The sequence below is a fragment of the Polypterus senegalus genome, chromosome 2, assembly GCF_016835505.1.
Source record: "Polypterus senegalus isolate Bchr_013 chromosome 2, ASM1683550v1, whole genome shotgun sequence".
Classification (NCBI taxonomy): Eukaryota; Metazoa; Chordata; class Cladistia; order Polypteriformes; family Polypteridae; genus Polypterus; species Polypterus senegalus.
In genome coordinates, this window is record NC_053155.1 from 22,668,060 (window position 1) to 22,689,578 (window position 21,519).

General features: G+C 37.7%; 1 protein-coding gene across 2 annotated transcripts in view; it reads right to left on the reverse strand.

The window, feature by feature from the left end:
• The window catches only part of LOC120524193 (immunoglobulin kappa light chain-like), a 30,213-nt gene extending 9,151 nt beyond the window's left edge, over nucleotides 1-21,062 (reverse strand). For both annotated transcript variants that reach the window (XM_039746072.1, XM_039746071.1), the window contains exons 1-3: nucleotides 20,975-21,062; nucleotides 8,340-8,690; nucleotides 4,945-5,256 (exon numbers count right to left, since the gene is read on the reverse strand). In XM_039746072.1, the coding sequence (XP_039602006.1) occupies nucleotides 4,945-5,256; nucleotides 8,340-8,690; nucleotides 20,975-21,017 (706 nt within the window). In that variant the 5' untranslated portion in view covers nucleotides 21,018-21,062. The remainder of the gene's footprint in view (nucleotides 1-4,944; nucleotides 5,257-8,339; nucleotides 8,691-20,974) is intronic.
• Between the last annotated feature and the right edge of the window lie 457 nt (nucleotides 21,063-21,519).

Sequence of the window (21,519 nt, forward strand, 5' to 3'; positions counted from 1 at the left end):
TCAAACAGGAAATATCACTATATGCACCTGATATGGCAATATATATTTCATATCCACTAATTGTTCAGGGGCAAAAAGACAACTGGGCACCAGACAACTGGGCAGCAGATAACTCGGCAAAAAGACAATTTGGCGAAAAGACAATTCGGCGAAAAGAGAACTCGGCGACATCCTTTACAAGTTAGGCAATAGTTAGGGTTCAAAGAGATTTTTTAATGATATTTAAATGACAACGTAGGGCGCCGGAAAATCCACAGAATCACTTGCTTTATGAGAGTCCTAATACGTTGAGAGTAAAAATATTCCTTAAGCCATACTCGCAGGTCACCTTTTGTATTCTAAATAATGTTATCATACGATTGCAATCAATACAATTTATATAAAGGATTAGCAATTTTGGTTGCAGAAGATAATGTAGAATAGAGTTTGCTCCATGTGCAGAATAAAATCGTTCATCAATTATATGAATTTATTTTCAACATTTTAAATCATTTTGTCATTTAAATATAATTTAAGAATATCTTTGAACCTAACTATTATCTAACTGGTAAAGGATATCGTCGAGTTTTATTTTGCCAAGTTGGTTCTTCACCGAATTGTCTTTCGCCGAGTTCTCCTCCACCGAGGTGTCTTTTCGTCGAGTTGACTGTCGTCTAGTTGCCACCGTACCTCCACTAACATATTTACCATTACTGTAGTCCTTTATACATTAGCACAGTGTTTCTCAACCTTTAAGTATTTGCGATCCGAGTTTTCATAACAGTTTTATTCACGCCCCCATAATCTTTTTTATGAAAGGAGCCCACTAATACCAATTTGTTCTTTTTTAATTAGTGATATATCATAGATGCATATTTTCTTATACCTACTTAACTTTAATCGACATTTACCTAACTCTATATTTACTTTTCTAGTATCAGAATGTAGTTTAAGTTAATTTGTTTTGGTTTCAATAGATGTATTTTTCATATTTGTGATTCTTGTTTTCTTTTTTTCACATCTTCGCATCCCCCTTTTTGTTACTTCACGGCCCCTTAGGAGGGCCTGCCCCACAGTTGGAGAACCACTGCATTAGCAGAATTTCAGACTCAGAATAAATGTGAGTAAAAGTGTACCTTTTCTAATAAACTCTCTACCCCATCATACTAGATTGGACATCTGTTTGCTCCCTATCAAAACAGTTAAAATATCTAGGGATAAACATTCCAAGTAAATATAAACACAATATTGGTAAGAGTATGGTAAAAATCAAATACAATATTAACTGATGGTCTACCCTCCATCTCACCTTAGCAGGTTGAATCAATAATGTCAAGATGAACATCCTTCCAAAGCTTCTATTTCTAATTCAGAGCATCCCTATATACATCCATTCTTTAAGAAACGAGACTCAATTATAAACTAATTTATCTGAAATTTGAAATGCTCATTTGTTCAAAAGGTGACTCAACAAAGAATTAAATCAGAAGGCAACATGGCACTGACTAACTTTCAATTTTAATAATGGGCGCCAGTTATACAATATAAGTATAAAGACCTGGGGCCTCATGTATAAATGGTGTGTACGCACACAAATGTTGCGTAAGAACTTTTCCACGTTCAAATCGCGATGTATAAAACCTACACTTGGCGTAAAGCCATGCACTTTTCCACAGTACTTTGTCGTACGCAAGTTCTCCACTCGGTTTTGCAGACTGGCGGCACCCAGCGTCAAAGCAATGCTAATGCTCCTGTGTGGTTACACCTTATTTTCATGACGCGGCTTTATACGGAAATACACTGAAACTAACTGCATATCGTTTACTAGTGTAACGCATCTGATTGTAATTAGCTTGTAACAATATAAGGGTCAAGGGAATAGCCATAGTATTCCAAATACCATAACTGCTTTAGCGTTGTTACTCTCACTGCACCTTCTTCTTCTTCTTCTTCTTTCAGCTCCTCCCGTTAGGAGTTGCTACAGCGGATCATCTTTTTCCATATTACTCTCACTGCACCACTCGGAGTATTTATATCACTATATCTGAGTGTGAATCACAGCAGCAGCTGATCGGAAAGAGAATTATCGGGATACAGCTTCAAGCACACGCTGCCTCAGCCACGACAAAACGTTTCAAAGCCTTTACTGTTCGGACGCGTATTTACATATGATGACGATATCATTTTTAAGGTGAAATGCAGCAAAATATGTTTATAATATTATACAGATAAAACTTTAACGTCATTTAAATAATCTATATTCTTCACTGGGAGTGTCGTGAAGGATAGAATAATTAAACATGTACTACGAAGATATTTCAATGTTCCTTAAACGTTTTGAAGAATCGGCGCTCTAAGCTTACAGATGGCTTAACTTCTATTACAAAGCTGATTGTGTGGTTATTGGGTATTTGGGGAAAGAAAAGCAAGGACTGTAGTGACGGCTACGCCAATATGTATTGAATATAAAAGAGAAAGAGAAAATAACAACACAGCTAAAAACGCAGCGACAAATTTCGGCAAAAGTTAAATGCTTGTGTCATGAGCACGAGGCGGCTATACAGTGTCTGCAACGGACGTTCCTCTGCCCAGTGCCACCACAAGCCTAGAGCCGCCCCTGAGTACTGCTGCAATAAATTATTTCATCGAAGGTCGCACATAACCACTGCGCCGTGAAAGCCATGTTTAATAACGTGTTTTAACTCCTATCATCATAAAAATTATATCACATATACATCTCAGTATTTTAGTTATTCAGAGAGCTGTAACATCACGAATGTAATGGATTCTGTGTCCAGTTGGAGGAAGAGAGCTGGTTTAAGAAGCAAGTAGTGATTCACACACACAGAGCACATAGAAGATCAAATACAAAACAAAGCATTTAAAGTGCTACTTTAATTACCATGTGATTTGAGAAACTGGTTAATTAAACGATTTTAAGATGAAGTTTATGATGTTCTACTTTAATGACAAAATAAACTACGTAATTAAAGTTGAAATGTCGAGATTGAAGTTGACATTTCGTGCTTTTTCCTCACTGTGTGCCTTTTTTCTCTGTACCTTAATAAGCTTTCATATGACACTCAGACAGTGGGCTTACAACTCGGCTTTTCACTGTGACTTTGATATGTGATATTTCTGGCACTGTGCGATTTTGTGAACGTGAGCTTTCAAGTTTCTCCAACACGCTATGTCACTCGATCAACTTCCTTTTGTTGATTATACCACGGTTTATTTGAACAAATAGTATATTTTTCCTTTGCCTCCACTTGGTATTCTCTGAAATTCTTATATTTTCCCCCGTGCTTTTCCCATTGTCTTTTCACAGAAGGCTGCGCTTAAGGGCGATTTATATTGATTTGCATATTCAAAGAGGCGTAATTCTGGGAGGAGTTGGCGCGTTACATAAAGCGCGTGCACGAGTGTTACTTTTCACGCTGATCGGGATTTATGTAGCGGAAGAACGTGGAAGTTGGAATACGCACAGATTCCTGCATCTAGATATTTCTGTGCGTAAGCACATTTCGGCTTTTGTGCTTACGTCATGTTATAGTGCGAGTTCTACACACGACGTTATACATGAGGCCCCTGGTAATTGGCACAAATTAATGAATCTATACCAGTCTGGTCAGCAATGCAAATTAAATCGTGCACTACATCTTCTTTATGTGCTCTGCTTTGTGCCCCAGCAAATACTAATTTTTGTAATATACCAATAATTTTGTCATCTACCAATCATTCAGAATATGAAATCATTTTCAGGATGCACTTCAAGACAGAGAAGCTCTGTTCTGTTGCTCCTCTACATGATAATCACCTGTTTCAATATTTTCACACCTACTCAGTATTTAACTTATGGATTGAGACAATTAGAACTTGGTAACATGTTTGCATTTGATGAACAATTACATTTCAGATTTAGCTTTCCAGCAACACAATTTTTCCACTATTTTAAAAATAGAAATTTTGTTAAATGAAATCTATCCAATTTTCCATGCCTCTCACCCATTTATATTCCAGAGGCAATAAATGTCAGTCTTGAAGACTCAAGACAGTATCTTAAATATATACAAAAACATTTAAAAGAATGTTCCCTTCAACAATCCAAGGGAATGGTGGGAAAAGAACCTTTCAATTAACATCTCCGAAAAGAAGTGGAAGCCAGCCATAATACTGTATAGAATTTATGCTAGTTCTATATACAGCAAGTATTTAATACTGGATTTGGATATTGACAGTCTATACTCTTGGAAAAAATAAAATTCTTGCTTAGATGATCTGTGTAAAACTTGTTTAAAACATGACAAGACTTAATTAAAAAAAAAAAAAAACATTTATATGGTGGTAAATATGTTTTTTTTTTGCTGTTGGCTCTACTCTCCTGTAAAATAAATGTCTAAATGTGTATTCTCTTAAGACCAAACCTCCAAAATACACAAGAATATATGTAAACAATGTCTTAATAGACAAACAAATTGGATGAAATAACCAGACAGCTTAGATACTTGATGGACTGAATGGTCTCCTTTCATTTGTCACATTTCTTATGTTCGTATGTACACTTTAAAGTAATTTGTTACCTCAAAGCTACAGAGTTTGGAAAAGTCAATGTGCAGTCTACACAATTTCCCATGATTGCCTTTGTTTTCTGTGGATACTTCAGTTTCTTTCCACATCTCAGAGTATATTGATTGGCCCGTTTTAGTAAATTTAAGTGTGTAGGGGATTGCCCAAGCTTTATGCCGGCCTTTTGCCTTGAGCCCCAATAGCTAAAACTGAATAAATAGGCTCACAAAATGGATGGATTAATAGCTAGAATAGACATGTGGATGTGCGATGGACAAGTTATATGTTCATTAAGTGTGGTAATATTATTGAAATGAAAAGAGAACTTGCCATGACCACACAATTAATATTATCTCCTCCAAATCACCTCATTTAAAATGCACTTTTTGTTGTAGTTACCTGTGAAATTCCAGTTAGTTTCATTGCTGATAAAAACTCTTCCACACATTACTACGCCACAGTAATACTTTCCTGCAGCCAAGTAGTTGAGGCTGCTTTTGACAATGCATTCTGTAGATCCACAGTCACGTTTCATGGTCCCATTTCCAGAGATGGTTGTGATTTTTTGCGATGACTCCCCTAATGATTCATGAAACCAAAGTACTCTGAACTCTTCTCCATAAATGTCCTGGTTTATGATGCAGCTCAGGGTGACTATGTGCTCTTCTTCTGTAACTTTAAAAATCGGTAGAGACTCCTTCGATATACTACCTAATTAAAAAAAAAATTATTATGAATATTTTTGACTGTTAAAATGAAACATTTCTTAACAACTTTTTAGGTTATAAATATCTCTTATATATAAACTTCTACACGTGGAAGTGTGTGTGTCTGTCTCTCCGGCCCGGAAGTGAGAGGTGGAGTCGGGGGTAAAGGCTCCACCTTCGAGGAAACAAAAAACTCACTTAGCCACTAATAACACAAGTGAGGCGAGCACATCGGCAAAACAAAACTTCCAAAGAAAGAGCCACTTGCTTAGCCGCTAATACAGACGTGAGGAGAGCACATCGGCAAAACGGTATCCCTTTTACTTTTTTCCCTGCTACTAATACACAAGCAAGGCAAGCAATGTTGCCAAAGCGAAACCTCCTAGGAGAGAGATGCCCAGAGTAGTTTGTTTTAATTAACTGACATCTCCACATTTAATTTTTTTTCTGATGATTTCAATAGTTGGGCTTACACAGGTAGTTTAGTATATTTACCTAAGAATGTCTCTGTCATTATCTGTACAACTACACTGTATTTTTACTGTGTAATCTCACTAATGATATAGATGAAGCACACCACCACATGTAAATAGTTATCCTGTTACTCGCGTTATGGAGTAAGGACATAGTTACATGCTTACTTAAACTGTAGTTGTGCACGTAGTGATCAAGCAATTACAAAGTAAGCCCAATGCAATGAGGAAGATTTAACGTAAAGGGGCATCCTATTTAGTTCTACCCACAATAAACTAGATATACATATGATTATCATACACTTCAATGAATGTGCAATCATATTTTAATCTTTGCTTTTCTCTGTTTTCTTTTCTAGTTCTTCTGTGCCACCACCAAAGTCCTCTTCAGACACCTATGATGTTTAAATGAATGCGAATACCTAAACCTACAATGATACTCATTGTGTTGAATTTTAAAAGGAAAAACCTTAAAAATAAAAGAAAGGAAATGACTTCAGATCGTCAATGCCTAGCATGGGCCTTTTGGCCTGGAACCCCTGTACATTTTGTTTTTTCTGTTTTTTTTTACTTTTTATTTCTGCTCTGGGCAGCTGAACTTATCATTTGACTCACATTTAGTCTCTTAAAAAACAATTGTCTATTTAATGCCTCTTCTAATCTATTGTGATGGCCCAGGTTAGTTCCATACTCCCTGCTGCTTTCAGGAGCCTCTTCAAACCATCGATAGTCATAGACTGAGATAAGCCAGGCAAATGAGGACACATACATGCAGCAAGGGGTTGGTGTATAAGTGGACCAGTGCTTTTATTAAAACCTAACAAAAACCATCAGTGTTCAATGGTGCAACACAAAAAGAAGTTCTCCATCAGTAAATAATCCATCAAATCAGGTGAACGCTGAAGTCAAAATATCCCATAAATAATCCATACAAAATTAGGTTAAAATTAAGGGCGAACATTTTCACCCAAAACCACAAACCTTGGTGCTTCCTTCTAAAATTCGATGAAGTCCCGGCTTATCCTTTTATAGATTCCTCAGCATGAGGAGATGTCCAACTGCAGGTGCAGACCACCCTTATTCCAGCTTGGACCCCTGTTGCTAGTCCGTTGATGTTCGGAGGACGCCAGGCCAAGCTTTGCTCCTTCCACACGTCAGTCTGTTGGGCTTTCGTAAGAACTCTAGAATGCTCAGCAGGAGCAGCCCACTTTGCCCCCTTTTCGAGCCTCTGACCCTACGCTCCTCGCCTAGGGCTCACTTTCCCATCCACCTGCTTCCCCTCTCAAACTGCACCGACTCGGTCCCATTTCAGCCTTTCTCTTCTCCCGCTTCTTTCCTTTAAACTTTGATAGATAGATAGATAGATAGATAGATAGATAGATAGATAGATAGATAGATAGATAGATAGATAGATAGATACTTTTTTAATCCCAAGAGAAAATTCACATACTCCAGCAGCAGCATACTGATAAAAATAAACAATATTAAATTAAAGAGTGAGAACAAGGCAGGTATAACAGACAATAACTTTGTATAATGTTGATGTTTACCCATAGGGTGGAATTGAAGAGTCGCATAGTGTGGGGGAGAAACGATCTCCTCAGTCTGTCAGTGGAGCAGGATGGTGACAGCAGTCTGTCGCTGAAGCTGCTCCTCTGTCTGGAGATGATCCTGTTCAGTGGATTCTCCATGATTGACAGGAGCCTGCTCAGCGTCCATCGCTCTGCCATGGATGTGCCTTCTTTTTCTTTTTTTTTTGTCCCTCTCTTTTCTTTCCGTCAATCCTCTGTTCTTGTTCCCCCTTTTTGCCATGCTGGCTCCTCTTATATCCTGGCTGATTGGGTGCAGGTGTGATATTCTGCTTCCTCCAAGTTGTGAATGAGGCATCTGACTGATCCGTTGGCATCTGCACCCTAGTCAACCCCAGAGCACCGCACGCTCACACACACCCACACCAGATCGGAGCCTGCATGTCCCAGGACCCGATTCTTTATTTAAAAACTGTATACACCATGGACCTCTTATCATACAGTATCTACCTTTTGTAAATGTGCATTATTCATTTTGTGTATACTATTTATGCATTATTATTCTTTTATAATTGTAATGTTTTTCTTTGCATATATCTACTTCTTTGACATCTTGTAAGACACTTTGAGCTAATTGTATGAAAATGTGCTATAGAAATGAATGCTGATGTTGTTATCCTTTTTGAGTCCCCTTCTTAACAGAATGCAGTAGCTTTCTCATTTGGCACTACACTAAAATAAAATACAACCTATGTACATACTGTATGTGAATAATTGTATGCTTTGCTGAAACCAATAAATCTTAAAAAATTAAAATAATAAAGAATTTAATAAACAAAGAATAGAAGTCTTCTGATGTCCCATTCAGACTTGTCTTTTAATGAGATCCAACATACAGTACACCTTGCACAATAGCTAAGAGTTTTTTTTAACTCATGCCTATTAACGGATAAACTTTAGTTTCTTAATGAGCAGTATCGATCAATCAATCGATACCATGAGTAGCATGCACAAGGCACATTACAGGATAAACAAATGATCACAAAACAGTCATTATCAACATTAAGTAAGGCATTTCAACTTACCATTAACACACAGTTCAATTCCTTGACCAAACTCGATGTTATTATGTCGGATTTTTCCACAGTAATATGTGCCCATGTCCATCGGTTTGAGACGTTTAATTTCCAGGTTAAAGACATCTCTGGTCTTCTCTATTAGATAGCGGCCATCTTTAAAGTCATTATAAAACGTAGCCCTCTCTGAATTGGGAGGAGCCTTAAGTATGTACTGGGGGGCTTTTCCATGCAATTGCTTCAGCCAAAACCCCTCACTTGGAGGAGACAGGAATACAGAACACTGCAGAAGTGCAGAGCCACCTACTTGTGCGGTGACCAGATGGGAGGGCTTCAGGCTGGACTCAGCAGAAATGAAATCTGCAAAATAAATAAATAAATAAATGGACTAGATTAAGAATTATTTGAAAATAAGTGAGTTTATAAACAATACTTTACAAAAGCATCAAACTTTTAGTGCAGTCTATAGTACTGTACATTGGAGTCAATTATCTCAAATTACAAATCACATATTTACTGCAGGGCGGCACGGTGGCGCAGTGGGTAGCGCTGGGTCCTCCCTGCGTGGAGTTTGCATATTCTCTCCGTGTCTGCGTGGGTTTCCTCCCACAGTCCAAAGACATGCCGGTTAGGTGCATTGGCGATTCTAAATTGTCCTTGATGTGTGCCCTGTGGTGGGCTGGTGCCCTGCCCAGGGTTTGTTCCTGCCTTGTGTCCTGTGTTGGCTCCAGCAGACCCCCATGACCCTGTAGTTAGGATATAATGGATGGATATTTACTGCACTAAGAGCCATGTTTTAACTGCTTCTAAGTTTTGAAACCTTGACAGATAAGAAAGCAAACTTTATAAAGTTCATAAAACATTGTGACTGTCAGCAGACTGAGGGCTAGGTTTGAGATGACAAGAGGCCTAGATTGATAGTAAACTTTCCAGGACATCCCAGTCATTTCTTTAGCTTCTAGAAGTTTCTTTAAGGAGGTGGGTCAGCTCTGTGGGGGTTTTAATTTCTTTGACATTTTGAAGCCTTGAGAGAAAAGAAAGAGAACTTTATAAAGTTCATAAAGTATTGTCACTACCAGCAGACCAAGGGCTAGGTTTGAGATGACAAGAGGCCTGGATTGACAGTAAACTTTCCAGGAGATCCTAGTCTTTTGTTCAGCTTCTAGAAAGTTCTTTATGGAGGCAGGGCAAACCCATAGGGGATTCAATAAGATAAGCAACATACATGTGGTGAGGGGATCACTAAGAGTAGGTTACTTATTTACAGATGTATGAGATGCTGCAAGCATGGCCATCCTACTTTAATCAGAAGAAAACACAGTGTTGATTGCGTTGGTGTTGTAACAGAAAGGCGCTATGTTGACGCCTGACCTGACACAGACAGACACGGGAGGCACACTGATAAAACAAATAAATGTTTTATTTTAATTTCAATGCCTTCCCCATCCCCACAGGCACAACACGGTCCCACAAACAAAAACACAACACCAAACTCTTCCTCTTCTCCTTTCTCCACCACTCCTCCCCGTCAAGCTTTGTCTCCCTCCTCCCAACTCTGGCTCCAGAGTGGTGGCTGCTGGCTCCTTTTATAAGGCACCCGGAAGTGCTCCAGGTGATTGATTGCCCATGTCTGGCTGCACTTCCCGGGTGTGGTGAAAACAGTAGCTCCTGCTGAAGCACCCCCTGGCGGTGCCTGCAGATCCCAACAGGGCTGCACCAAACTCCAACTTCCATGAAGCCCTGCGGGAGTCCAGGGGGGTTGCCATCTAGCATCCTGGGGGAGGTATTGGGTAGCCCAAGCTTGCTCCCCTGTAACATATACTGAAGGGGCGTCCCGGCCAGGCATGGGCCCCAGCCGTCCGCCATAGTGTATATATTTGTTGTTTCTGAGGTGTTTGTCCATTAGGAAAGTTCATTAATTTGTACGGGTGTTGCCTAATTGACTGTTTTGAGTAAAACAATATATAAACACTCACAGAATAGGGCTAAGTGGCTCTGAGGCTGAGAATGTGCACCGGTATTTGGTTCAAATCCCTGTTACTGCCAAAAGGGATCCTACTCCTATAGCAATAACGGAAACCTGGCTAAATAACAAAGATGGGGATGAGTGTAACATAGAGGGATACACATTTTTTAGGAAGGATAGACAGAATAGAAAAGGAGGTGGGGTTGCTGTTTATGCCAAACAGGGATTAAATGTAAGTCATCTTCAGCTGGATGATGAGCCCCATCTTAGTGAGGACATGTGGCTTCGCCTGGAAAATATTAGGGAAAGAGGTCTTATTTTAGGAGTGTGTTATAGACCTCCCAATTCAGACAGTAATTTCAACACACATCTTTTTAGTAATATCAAAAAGGCAAGTTTACAGGGGGATATTATAGTCATGGGGGACTTTAATGATCCAAATATTAACTGGGATAACCTTACAGATGGAGGAGCACAAGAGCAGGAGTTTTTAGAAGTAATCAGCGACTGTTTTTTAACACAGCATGTTAAAGCACCAACAAGGGGTGAAGCCTGTCTGGATTTAGTATTCTGTAATAATCAGGATAGAATTGAGGGTGTAGAGGTGATTGAACCACTAGGGTCAAGTGACCATAATATAATACAGTTCTCAGTATTTTGTAAGAGTACAGATGCAAAGACTAAAATTGTTAAGTTGAACTTTGGTAGGGCTAATTTTGAGCAGATGCGACAAAGTCTAAGTAGGATAGACTGGGATAAGCTTTTAAATGTGGAGACAGTCGAGGAGCAGTGGAACAGGATTAAAAATGTTTTACATGTAATTCAGGACAGATACATACCTAAATTTGGAAGTAATAGGAAACTAAAAAAAACTCCACGATGGATTAATAAAGATTTAAAAAAGAAGTTGCAAAAGAAAAACTGCTGTATAAGGCATATAAGACTAATGACTGCAAAGAGAACCGTAGCGCGTATGAGAACATGAGGGCAACCATTAAGAAGGATATCAGGGAGGCTAAAAGACAGTTGGAGAGGAATATAGCAGATAAGGCGAAAGAAGACCCCAAGAGATTCTTTCAGTATTTTAGTAGTAAAAGAACAGTTAAGGAGGAGGTCAAGTTCATCAGGAATAGTAAAGGGGAATTAAAAGATACAGACAATGAAATAGCGGATGCCCTAAACTTACATTTTTCTGAGGTGTTTACAAGTGAGCAAGTGGATAACCTCAGAGCAGTAACAGGGACTACTAAGGAGGTACTGAGGGATTTGGAAATTGTAGAGGGAGAAGTGCTGCTCTGATTAAATAAGATGAAATCAAACAAATCACCAGGACCAGATAATATTTATCCTCGTGTTCTTAAGGAGGCTAGTGAGTACATATATAAACCCTTGACACATATTTTTAGGAAGTCACTGTGCACTGGAGAGATTCCAAAGGACTGGAAAATGGCAAATATCATCCCATTATATAAAAAGGGTGACAGGGCAGATCCAAGCAACTATAGGCCAGTAAGCTTAACAAGCATCACAGGAAAATTAATGGAAGGAATTATTAAGGATAAGATTGAGCAACACATGGCAAGGACAGGAGTTATTCTGAACAGTCAGCATGGGTTCAGAAGAGGGAGGTCGTGTTTTACTAACATGTTGGAATTCTATGAGGAGGCAACAAAAGGGCATCAAGTTAAAAGAAGTGGGAGTTCAGGGTGATGTTTTTAGATGGGTGCAGAATTGGCTCAGACACAGGAAGCAGAGGGTGATGGTGTGAGGAACCTCATCAGAACTGGCCGATGTTAAGAGTGGTGTTCCACAGGGGTCAGTGTTGGGGCTGCTGCTATTTTTAATATATATAAATGATTTAGATAGGAATATAAGTAACAAGCTGGTTAAGTTTGCAGATGATACCAAGATAGGTGGATTAGCAGATAATTTGGAATCTGTTATATCATTACAGAAGGACTTGGATAGCATACAGGCTTGGGCAGATTTGTGGCATATGAAATTTAATGTCAGTAAATGTAAAGTATTACACATTGGAAGTAAAAATATTAGGTTTGAATACACAATGGGCGGTCGGAAAATCGAGAGTACACCTTATGAGAAGGATTTAGGAGTCATAGTGGACTCCAAGCTATCAACTTCCCAACAGTGTTCATAAGCCATTAAGAAGGCTAACAGAATGTCAGGTTATATAGCGCCTTAATGTGTGGAGTACAAGTCACAGAAGGTTCTGCTCCAGCTTTTTAACACACTGGTGAGGCCTCATCTGGAGTACTGGGTGCAGTTTGGGTCTCCAGGCTACAAAAAGGACATAACAGCACTAGAAAAGGTCCAGAGAAGAGCGACTAGGCTGATTCCAGGGCTACAGGGGTGGAGTTTTGAGGAAAGATTAAAAGAGCTGAGCCTTTACAGTTTAAGCAAAAGAAGATTAAGAGGTGACATGATTGAAGTGTTTAAAATTATGAAGGGAATTAGTACAGTGGATTGAGACTTGTATTTTAAAATGAGCTCATCAAGAACACGGGGACACAGTTGGAAACTTGTTAAGGGTAAATTTCGCAAAAACATTAAGAAGTTTTTCTTTACACAAAGAACGATAGACACTTGGAATAAGCTACCAAGTAGTGTGGTAGACAGTAAGACGTTAGGGACTTTCAAAACTCGACTTGATGTTTTCTTGGAGGAAACAAGTGGATAGGACTGGCGAGCTTTGTTGGGCTGAATGGCCTGTTCTCGTCTAGATTGTTCTAATTGTTCTAATTGTTCTACTGTGCTGGGCCCTTGAGCAAGACCCTTAACCTTAAAATTGCTCCAGGGGTGCTTTGCAATGGCTGACCCTACGCTCTGACCCCAAGAGGTATGCAAAAACTAACAAATTCCTAATAACAAGAAATTGAATAAGACAAGAAACACAAATGTTTGTGGTAATTCTGTCTCTCTCCCTCTAATGTTGGTATATTTTAGCTTTATAATTTTTAGGTCCATTGATAATATTCACAAATGCGTATCTAATAAGGAGGTGTTTTAAGACAGAATTACCTGCATGTGTAAAATATTTAAAAATTGTGCAAAAATAGTATCAGTTAGCAATTAATCAACAAGTTAACTAACACAGGTCTGGATTTTTGTCTCAGTTCTAAAAGTGGTTTATTTTACAACACTTTAGTCGAAATATCGGTGCCTGGGATGTTGTGAGCATTTGAATGGATGCCTGACATGTGGATTATGTGATATGAGTAACCTGAGATTTTTTTAAGAACATTTAGATATTGTTTATCTGTTTTTCATTATTGGACTCCATTTGAAGTTCTTTCTATCACAGATGTTCTTCTCTGTGTTCTCCATGAAAATGTGAGATTGAAATTTTTTCTGAGCTATCACTACACGCAACATGAGGTAAGTACAAAATAAAAGAAAAATAATCATTAATGGGTACAGTATTCCTTTAATTAATAACTGTTCTCAGTGTGATTATGGAAGTTAAATAACAGTTCTAAGTTTACCAAAGACTGATTAATTATTAAATTAAAAAATCACGACAATGTACGTTGATAAAAGCTCGTTATTTAAGAAGATGTTAATTAACTCATTTCAATACTCATTGATAGCTAATGATGATTAAGGTGATGATTCATAGGATGCGGAACTGAAACTTTTAGCTTATTATAAGTGGCAGGCCAAAGATTTAAGCGAAATTAAATGTGCAGTGAAACTGTGTTTTGCTTTACAAAAAAAAAGCCAAACTCACAACATGATGCCATTTCATAACCAGTGAAATTAGAGCCATTGACACAGGAAGAAAGGAGCTGAGTATAAATAAAAATGTTCTTCTTCTTAATATTTCCATCTCACTTACAACCTTGTGGCACTGCCGACGAGGGGACTACAATTCCCATCAGGCGGTAGGAGTATGCTGGGGTTGATTGGTGTTGGTACACCATCATCCACTTGCACAAGGCCAAAGTGTGATCTCCTCTAGGACCACACGTAGAGCACTTTCTAATTAGGTTAACAATGTTATAATACATTTTTCTTTAATATTTATGTCACGGTCTCTGGACAACACTGTTAAAGGATCCATTCACATGTGCATGTTAAGTTTGGCACACAGGGGCTCAGCATTTAGAATTGCCAACCAAGCATTGGATTAGATAGCCAAAGACAACTGGAGGATTGTATAGTCAGCCTAAACACAGAATAGTATTTCTGTCCTCTGTCAGTACAAAATCTTCTTTCCTTGTTGGGAGAATGAGAACCGGCATGTAGACATTATGGTATTCCTGTATTTTGTGGAGGAGGATTTCAGTCCTTACCTGCCCTTGTTTGGAGACCAGAGAAGATCAGCACGTGAAGCAGACAGTATAAAAGGCTTGAACAACAGCCAAACCCTTTGAAGCTTTTCGGACCTCCGTCCGAAAATCCTCTCAGCGTGGTGATGAAAAATGGCAGACTGCGTAGATCCAGACTATCACACCTGGATAGAGTCTGTCATAGGTTTCCCGTCTGTAATCGCGTAAACACCTTCAGTAAATGTAAGCTAAAGTATATTTTTCTCATGTGTTTCTTATACCGCCGTAATCACGATGGGAGGGATATCGCCTTTTCTGTCATACAGTATTGTTTAGTTACTTAATATGCCGCAATTTCAAAAGAACGCAAATGCCTCCAAAGGAAACATTGCCTTGATGAATTACCGCTTTTGTCTGAATTTTTGTGTGTTTAGCCATTTTAAATTTCCAAAGGGTGGTTTTTCACTATTTATTTTCATTTGGATCCCTTTCTGAGAAATACATGGGTCCAAATTTGTCGACAAACACTTAAGAAGCAATATTGCCTTCTTTCAAAAAAATCTTTTAAAATCATAAAACAAAGTCATTTTTAGTAAAATTTGTGTTTGCAATATCCATCCATTTTCCAACCCGCTGAATCCGAACATAGGGTCACGGGGGTCTGCTGCAGCCAATCCCAGCCAACACAGGGCACAAGGCAGGAACCGATCCTGGGCAGGGTGCCAACCCACCGCAGGTTTGCAATATCCATTTATTTTATTTATTTATTTTTTTAAATTTATTTTATTACAATCAATACATAGCAATCAAGTTTTTACAAAAAAAAGAATTATGTTAAGAACAGATCGATCCCCACCCCTGAGAGAGAGAGCAAGCCAAACGGTGTAAAATTTAAGGCTTGTAAAAATACCTAAATTAATAAATTCTCTGTGCTTTATGAACTTATTTTAAAATATTACTGATTAGATCCTGCCATGTTTTGAAAAAAGTCTGTACGGATCCTTTAACTGAGTATTTGATTTTTTCCAACTTCAAATAGTATAACAGATCAGTTTCCCACTGAATTAAAAGAGTTTGGGTTCTTCCAGTTTATCAGAATAAGTCTGCGTGCCAATATCCATTTAAACAACTTCATAAGAAGGGAAGCTCGGCTCATTCACTCATACTGCCTATTGTTTTGTGAGGTCATATTTTACAAAACCTATGGTGGGAGATTTGGGCCAGTGGCGGTGTGGTGTGTGTAGCCAGGAATTCCATATCACATCATATGTACGTGTGACAGTAAGTCTCTATTGAACTGATAAGACTACATTTTTAGCAATGCAAAACCATACATTTCTGAAAAAGCCAATGCTGTTTTCTATCTTCATATTGTTACTAAGTGTGATGGAGATAAGTCATAATGAAGCAGAATGCAACGCGTATTCCGGATCACTGCTCAGATTATGGTAGAAAGAGAACAACCTAGGATGATGTCAGAAAGTTTTAGACATTTATTCAAGTCTGTGTTATGATGAGGCACTCATAATGTTAGGCTTATACATTGCTGTGATTTGTAGTAATCTGAATGAATTAACTTTGAATAATTTTTGAAACATTATCGAATACCGGCAGGGTTGTTGCCACCTGTAATAATACAGAGACCTAAAGTGATTAATGTGAATGCCAATGTCCTCCCCAGAACCCCTACTGTATATTTTTTCTATATCTATAAAATTAATAACAGTTACATGTCAACTAGTAAAGTTTAAAGTAATATTTTTCTATTTGTTCCATCTAATAGATAATGGGCATTAGCAGCCTAAAGAAATCATTAACAATTTGTAATTAATTATGAAAGATTTCTGCCCTTGTTTCATAGTTTCCAATCAATCAATCAATCAATCAACATTTATTTATATAGCACATATTCATACAAAAAAATGTAGCTCAAAGAGCTTTACAAAATGAATAGAGAAATAGAAGACACAATAAAAGATAAACATAAGTCAACATTAATTAACATAGAATAATGTTACAATACTGCCACTGAAGTTAGTAACACTTAGTAAGTAATTGTGCATTTTTCACGTATTAACTTTTTATTTTGGGCTTGTGTGACAACAGAAATTTATTATCAATTCTCTCACAGAAAATCATTCTAAAGTCATAAGTTCAGATTTCACATGCGCACAGCAGAGAAAAGCTACGCCAACAATGATGCAGGGTCCAGCAGTCCACCCAAGCAACTGCAAAATAGCAGGACAGCTGCAAAGAAAATGTCACATAATATGCCAGAAGAAATATTTTGGCAGATAAGAAATTACTCTAAGCTTATCATGGGAAATTGGGAACATATAAATATGGTGATGAAGCTGAGCTTTTGATTAAAATTGTAACAATTTGTTACATTTTTGAGTCCAGTTTAGTGCTTGTTTCATTTTTGCATAACAGTGCCATTTGCTCGGAGATTGGGGGGCAGTGCCCCACTTACCCAAAGAGGAAATGCCACTGGTGAGAAAAGAAATTTATTTGTATTTAATAATTTAAAAGATCTTGGTGGGCTCTGCCCCCTGCTCGCTTTGCTGTCCAACCTCCGTGTGGGACCTACATGCTCGTCGTTTCCTGGAACTGCTGCTTGCGTCAAATTGTGCTGTGCTTTTGGATAAACACGAATATCAACTCTGTCTTTGATATCTCCGTTTTTCGAAAACTATTATCTCTGACAATTTGTCACATGTTGGTTTATTATATGTATATGCGAGTGTGATCTTTCAGATTCATATAGAAATCTAAGAAAACCTCTTTGTCCGTGTTTTTCAAATAAATTTCGTGTAAAGTGCAATACTTTTGGATGTATGGATTTGTATTGGCTGTAGAATTTATAATACGTCCGATTATTTAACTCTTTTTCGACTCTATTTTGCACCACTTCTCCATGATCATAAATATAAACCTGACCGAATTGTGCTTTCTTTGAAATTAAACTTGTAGTAGCTCTGTCATATCGCCTTTGTCCATATATTCGCTCTCTTTTCGCTGTTCCGTTATTTCACTGAATAATAATTTCCATTTGTTAGTGCTAATGCGATCTTTACTATCAGTTTTTTGAGACATTTGAATTTTACTACTTTCATAACCTGCTCTGCATGTGTATTTCGCCAACGTTTTTGAAACCTCTGTACGACATTCTACTTCGTCTTCTACTCTTTGTCTTTTCTTCTTCTACTGTTTGCCTTTTATTTCCGCCCCTGCTTGGAACTGCTAGGTTTTCAGTTCATCTCTTGGCACAAAGTCTCATCTCGCGGGACGTGAGATTATCTCTCTGAAAGATGTCTTGTCTCATCTCTCTGAAAAAGTCTTGTCTCGTCCCAAGATTTTTTGATATAATAGAGAGCGTGTTATTTATCACATTTCTATTGTGAGCTTTAAACGTCTGTAGTTTAACAAGAAAAACTTATAAACTTTTAATAATAATTCCATAATAATAAATGGGTGAGGGTTGAATCTTGTTTTGTTTTGTGTCTTTTTCATTTGTATTTCTATTTTTCTTTTGCCTTTTCTGTATTAATTTTAAAGTAATTTTAAAGGTTGTGTTTGTTATTATTATTTGCTTGTTTGAGCAGCATGCTATTGTGATGTTCTGGTTTAATAAAATATACATTTTAAAAAATCACAATCTAAGAGAGTATACTATCTGTCATATATTCATTAATATTTTTAGTCTAATGCATCAACAGAAATGTATACATCATTAATGTTCCTGTACAAGTCTGTTCAAACAGTATCATATTTGCTACATACTGTATGTGCTTCATCGATGTAAGCTAAAAGTGGACTAGTACATTAACAATTCAATCATTACCTCATTTAAAATTAATTTGTAGTTAAATATCATTTAAAGTATACTGGCTTAAACAGTACTGTAATTGTCGTATACATGTAGTAAGAGATACTAGAAATCATATGCAGCCAAAGAAATTAGTAGTTAATAACCGCTTAATAAACAAACAGTTCTGTAAATGTAATTTCATAATTAGTTGCTAGTGGATCACCACAACAACACAAAATATTAACAATTAATAATGAAAAACTTGCTGTATTTGCTCTAAATGTTCGAGGTAATAGTGGACCACTGCAATGGCAGAAGTGAGTCGTCTTTTTTTTCTTCAATATTTCACACTTCTGTGTGTGGTCGATGTGCTTGACCAACCTTCTCCAAACATTTTGGTCCTGCACCTCCTCCCAGTCAGACCCTTTTCATTCCAACTTTACCCATCCACCTACGATTTGGCCTCCCTTTCTTTCTCTTTCCCTCTACTTCCATTCCCACATAGTCACCGTCTCTCCTCATCACATGTCCACACCACTTCCACCTACTTTTCTGTACTTTCTTAGATGTCTCTCCCACTCATTTCTCAGTATGTGATATTTCTGTAACTCCACGCATACATCTCACCTTTCTCCTTTCTGCCACATCTAACTTCTTCTTCTGCGCTTCCTTTACTGCCCATGTCTCAGCTCCACATATCATTACTGGTCTTAACATTGTCTTAAAAATCTGAACTTTAACCTTCACCATAATTCTTCAGTCACACAATATTCATGTTACCTTCTTCCAGTTGCTCCATCTATAGTGCACTCTAAGGGTTATCTCTGCATCTAGTTTTCCATCTCTTGCTACCACTGATCCTACATATTTATATTTATCCACTCTTTTCAGTTGCTCTCCGTGCAGGCTAATATTAGAATTCTCCATCCATTCATCCATCCACCCATTATCCAACCCGCTATATCCTAACTACAGGGTCACGGGGGTCTGCTGGAGTCAACCTCAGCCAACAAAGGACGCAAGGCAGGAAACAAACCCCGGGCAGGGCGCCAGCCCACCGCAGATATTAGAATCCTGATCATTGTTAACCCTCATATATTCTGTCATTTTCCTCATTATCTTCAGTCCTCTGCCTTCCAAAGCTCTTCTCCATTCTTCTAACTCCTCATCACTTCCTCTTTTCTGGTGCTACACAACACAGTATCATCAGCAAAAAGCCTGCACCAGGGTGACTTGTGTTTAATCCTATGTCTCAACACATCCATAGCCAGATCAAATAGGTAAGGACTTCAAGAAGATCCCTGATGCAGACCCACACTAACTGAGATCTTGTCTGTTACACCAACACTGCTTTTAACCCGAGTCCTCACTCCTTCATACACATCCCGGACAATGGTCACATACGTCTCTGCTCCTCCTTTTTCTCTCATGTACCTCCAGAGCTCTGGATGTGTCACTCTATCATAAGCCTTCTCCAAATCAATAAACACTGCAGAAGTGAGTAACTTTCAATAAACAGAATAGAAGACATTAACTAATAAAATTTTCCATATAAGTAGGATATTAGAAAAATTTTGCAAGAACACACCATACTGACCAACAAATCTTGCCAGTCCCGTCCACTTAATTCTTCCACAAATAATATCAAGTCGAGTTTTGAAAGTCCCTAAAGTCCTACTGTCTACATTACTACTTGGTCACTTATTCCATTAGTTTGTGTAACGAAAAATGTCCTAAAATTTGTACTAAATTTACTTTTAACAAGTTTCCAACTCTGTCCCTGTGTTCTTGATGAACTCATTTTAAAGTCACCGTCTCGATCCACTGCACTAATTCCCTTTATAATTAATCTTTATTTGTTTAAGAAAATCATCTCTTGTTTCTTAACTGTCAATTGTAAACAAGAGCAGTCATGAAAATTATTACCAATTATTCATTGAGTAGTAAAATTGTAGGTAAGTTTTCCTTATGCATTATTTCTCATTTATTGAGTAATAAGAATTTAGATAGCTGTTCACTGTACATTATTTCTAATCGCTGATAATAGTTATTCACATGGCATTGTGATAACGGACTTTCAAACTTATTGTCATGATGTTAAAGATCTTCTCCACGATGTATTCCATATTTTTTAATAAAGAAATACACAGATAAGTAACCACATAAATAAATGACAGTATGCAGTTTATTAAAAAAACGCTTTTGACTTTGAATACTAAGGCAGACCCCAGCTCTGCACAGAAGGTCAACAATTAATTTAAAAGCCACCAAATGAGTGTTGGATTGCACAGTATGCTTGGCTAATGACTTAAATGTAGACAAAAAGAATGTCTAAAAGTCTTTTTTTAAACGTATATTTGTGAAAATATTCTGTTTAAGAATAGGTTGAATTAAATATTATAAGGCTAAAATGTTGAATTATCTAATTATAGAAAGTAGACGTGCACACACTACTATATATTCTTTATCAGAGCAATATTTACAATAGCAAACAAAAGTAAACAGGAATTTAAAAACAATGATAAATAAGCAGACATTACAATCTTTTAAATCAGAAATCGATTAAAAGGTTACTTACCTGCACTATAAATTATCCAGAAAACAAAATCAAGTGGACACATTGTTCTTGTTATTTTTGAACGTTAATGATGCTTCATGAGAGTGAGAAACAGCACAACAAAGTGTGAGAGAGGAACAAAATTCTAAAAGGGTGGAGATTCGCATCAGTGCAAATAAAGAAGAAGAAATGGGTCAAAGACAGGAAAATAACAGCATGGTGTGAAAACGTCAGAGCCAAACCTGCATCAGAAGCACATGTAATGCTGCATGTCGAATTTATATTTGATATAAACTACTGCAATTTTCCTGCCGTACCTTAAGCAAAATGAACAGAGAGACAAAAAACGACCATGAATCCATTGGTCTGAGGTGGTGCAATAGCTTGCAGTAAGGAGACCAGGGTTCATGTCTCGAGTTCTCCCTGTGTCTTCGGGGGTTTGCTCTGACAGTCAAAGTTGCCAGATGTGTGGTTTTTCCACCCACGTGGTCTATATTTGAAAGCATAATGTGGATTAAAAAGTCGATTTGATGTTGTGTGAGTTGTAGGGCTATTTTTGAAATGTA